Source organism: Lithobates pipiens, unplaced genomic scaffold (genome assembly GCF_037356315.1).
Source record: "Lithobates pipiens isolate NorthernLeopardFrog02 unplaced genomic scaffold, aLitPip1_a1.2 Scaffold_8, whole genome shotgun sequence".
Lineage (NCBI taxonomy): Eukaryota > Metazoa > Chordata > Amphibia > Anura > Ranidae > Lithobates > Lithobates pipiens.
In genome coordinates this window covers 642,187,925-642,191,322 of record NW_027507903.1, presented here as the reverse complement: position 1 = coordinate 642,191,322, position 3,398 = coordinate 642,187,925, and the positions used below count along the sequence as shown (strand labels likewise).

General features: G+C 55.2%; 1 protein-coding gene across 3 annotated transcripts; it reads left to right on the top strand.

Annotated features, from left to right (window-relative positions):
• The first annotated feature begins 670 nt into the window (after window positions 1–670).
• POP7 (POP7 ribonuclease P/MRP subunit) lies at window positions 671–3,398 on the top strand. 3 transcript variants are annotated; one of them, XM_077470932.1, is made up of 2 exons: window positions 671–772; window positions 2,685–3,398. In XM_077470932.1, the coding sequence occupies exon 2, from the start codon at window positions 2,688–2,690 to the stop codon at window positions 3,072–3,074; it is 387 nt and encodes a 128-aa protein (XP_077327058.1). In that variant the 5' UTR covers window positions 671–772; window positions 2,685–2,687; the 3' UTR covers window positions 3,075–3,398. The 3 variants fall into 3 exon arrangements, with proteins under 3 accessions (XP_077327058.1, XP_077327057.1, XP_077327056.1); XM_077470931.1 differs by having other exon boundaries at window positions 693–845; XM_077470930.1 differs by lacking the exon at window positions 671–772 and adding an exon at window positions 872–979.

Here is a 3,398-nt window from a genome sequence, read left to right as displayed (position 1 = left end):
TTTTTTTTTTAATTATTATTTATTTATTTATTTTAATTTATTTATTATAGCAGAAATTAAAAAAATATTGTTTGTTTTTTTTTTTTTTAATTGTCGCTCTTCTTTTGTTTATAGCGCCAAAAAATAAAAACCGTAGAGATGATGAAATACCACCAAAAGAAAGCTCCATTTGTGTGCAAAAAAGGACATCGATTTTATTTGGGTAAAACGTCGCACGACCGCGTAATTGTCAGCAGTAAAAGGGGCCTGGTCATTTAAAACCTTCCGGTCTGTAAGTGGTTAAAAGAGAGGGGTGTGTCCCTGCAGGCCAGCTCCTATTAGAGGAGAGGGGTGTGTCCTGTAGCCTTACTTTTTTTTTTTTTAAGAAGGGGGCGTGCCACTGCAGACAAACTCCTATTACAGGAGAAGCGGTGTGTCTCGGCACGCGAGCTCCTATTAGAGAAGAGGGGTGTGTCACAGTAGCCTCACTTTTTTTTTTTTTAAGAAAGGGGCGGACCCCGGCAGGCGAACGCTTAATACAGGAGAAGGGGTGTGTCTCGGCATGCGAGCTCTTATTAGAGGAGAGGGGTGTGTCCGTGGAACAGAGCTCCTGTTAAAAGACAGGGGGTGTGTTCCTGCAGGCAGTCTCCTATTAGAGTGGAGGGGTGTGTCCTAGTAGCGGTTGTATTTCATTTTTTTTTGTAAACAAGAGAAGGGAGTGTGTCCCTGGAGCTGAGCCCACAAGGGATCCTACCAGATGTCCCTGCTGCCGAAGTCCTATTAAAGTAGAGGGGTGTGTCCCTGCAGGCAAGCTCCTATTAGAGGGAAGGGGGTGTGACCCTGCCGGGTGCCTATTGCAGGAGAGGGTGAGTCTATGGGAGTTCCCGTTCCTATTACAGGAGGTGGGTGTGTCCCTCCAGCTAGGTTTGTGATTGGCCAGCACGGGTGGCTAAGGCGCCTGCGCGGTGGCTCACGTGGCTGTAGACGACGGTGGTGTCAGGTGGGTGCTCGTTATTCCGGTCCCGGGCTCAGGTGGCCGTGCTATGAGAATGGAGTGCCTCGGCACTTCCCCCTTACATTGGAGTGCTGTGTATGTCCTCATAGGGGGGGGAGTTCCCTCCCGGTGACTGGATTGCATGGTCGATGTGTGTCAAATGACTCATGCCGAGGCAAAGCAGTCATCACCTGACCCCCTTTCACCGCCGTAACACACCCCAAGGTCCTGGGTGACACCCCCAGGTTCCTCCATTACACCCCAAGGTCCTGGGTGACACCCCAAGGTCCTGCGTAAAACCACGAGGTCCTCCGTGACACCCCAAGGTCCCAGAGGTACTTCGTGACACCCCATGGCCCTCTGTGACACCCCAAGTTACCCCTAGGTCCTCCATGATAACCCAAGGTCCTCTGACACCTTGAGGTCCCCTGTGACATCCCGTGGGTCACCGTGACACCCCTAGGTCCTCCATGCCCCCCCCCCCGAGGCCCTCCGTGACACCCCTAGGCCCCCCGTGACACCCCGAGGTCCCCCAAGGCCCTCTGTGACACCCCCGAGGTCCCTGTGACTCTCAGAGGTCCTCCGTGACACCCCAAGGTCCCCCTAGGTCCTCTACTCCCACTGGCCCCCAGAACAAGATCAGAGCTACAAGTCTCCCTCTTGCCAGCTCTGTACTGGTAGGGATGCTGTAACCTAACCCGGTGTGCATCCCTCTGCTGGGACAGGCAGGTGCCCAGGATGGTCGGAGACCTCATCACTCCCCCCAAATACAGGGGCCAGCAGGAGTGCAAGATGGAGCCCTCCTACTGAACTGTGGCCCCCATCCGCTCCAATAGCTAAAGTGCACCTGTCGGAGCAGACAGGAAACCAGGAGCCTGGTGGCTGAAACCAATGGCTGAGTGTGAATGCAATCCTATAGAATTTTGATGCTCTTAGGACTTCCTGGTACCTACCTGCTCCCTTAATACTGGGGTGCTTCCCGGAGCCTGGGCGCTCCCTTGATACCAGGGGACATCTCGGTGCCTTGGCATTTTCATGATACCAGGACGCTTCCCTTATACTGGGGGGGGGGCATCCTGATGCCAGGGAGCTTCCCTTATACTGGGGGGCATACTGATGCCAGGGCGCTCACGTGATACCGGGGGGCTTCCCGGTATTCGGGCGCTCCCTTGATACCAGGGGACATCTCGGTGCCTTGCCGTTTTTGTGATACCAGGACGCTACCCTTATACTGGGGGGCATCCTGATGCCAGGGCGTTTTCCTTATATTGGGGGGCATACTGATGCTAGGGCGCTCACGTGATACCGGGGGGCTTCCCGGTGTTCGGGCGCTCCCTTGATACCAGGGGACATCCCGGTGCCTGTGCGCTCCCTTAATACTGGGGCGCTTCCCGGTGCCTGTGTGCTCCCTTGATACCAGGGGGCATCTTAGAGCCTGGGCGCTTCCTTGATACCAGGGGGCTTCCCGGTGCCGGGGCGCTCCCTTGATACCAGGGGGCTTCCTGGTGTCGGGGCGCTCCCTTGAGACCGGGGGGCTTCCGGGCACTCCCTTGATACTGGGGGGCATCCCGGGGCCGGGTGCTACCTTGATACCAGGCCATGGCCCGTTGGTGGCGAGTGCTTCCTTATAGCTGATCTTTATGTATATTCTGCACCAACTTACTGCAATTTATTACTTGGTGACATTTATTTTTTTGTTTCTTCCTCTCAGGAAATGGCGGATCAGACTTCTCGTCCTGCTGAGCGGGTCCCTCACCGACGCCGGCCAGCCGCCCGGCCACCCCGCAGTGCTAACGATATTTATGTGAACACAAAGACCGACTTCCGTGCCCAGCTGGCTCGATGCCGGCGTCTCCTGGGCGCCGGGGGTCAGAAGGAGGTGAGGGTTCACGGACTGGGCCTCGCCATCGGCCGGGCCATTAACCTGGCGCTACAACTTCAGCTGTCGGCGCCCGAGGCCCTCATGATCTCCGCCAGCACGTCCACCGTGGAGCTCACCGACGACTTGGAGCCCGAGGGAGGAGAAGACGCAGAGCCGGGCACCCGGAGCAGGAACAACTCCGCCATCCACATCCGCGTGTACCGAGCGGAGGAGGAGTGAAAGGGAGCTCTGCATACACGCTGGTGGCATGCTGTACCGGCCCGGGCAATGGCGGCTGCTTGGACGCTCATTGTGGTGGAACTTGGCTCTGGCCTGTCATGGGAGGGAAGGATAGTCAACCTGGATGTGTGTGCAGTGCAGTGACCCGCCACTAGATGGCGCCGACTTCCAGGTGCCACATACTTTTGCACATTTTTGTTTCCTGTTGGTGGCAGTGACAGTGGATTTCATTCAGAATACGGGAGATTCTGTCATTAAGTCCAAAGTGTTGTAATTGTATTATGTGAATGATTTTCAATTAAATTACATATTTAAAAAAAAAAA

Excerpts from the sequence above, each read along its gene's own strand:
- POP7 (XM_077470932.1), top strand. The coding sequence starts at position 2,688 with ATGGCGGATCAGACTTCTCGTCCTGCTGAGCGGGTCCCTCACCGACGC.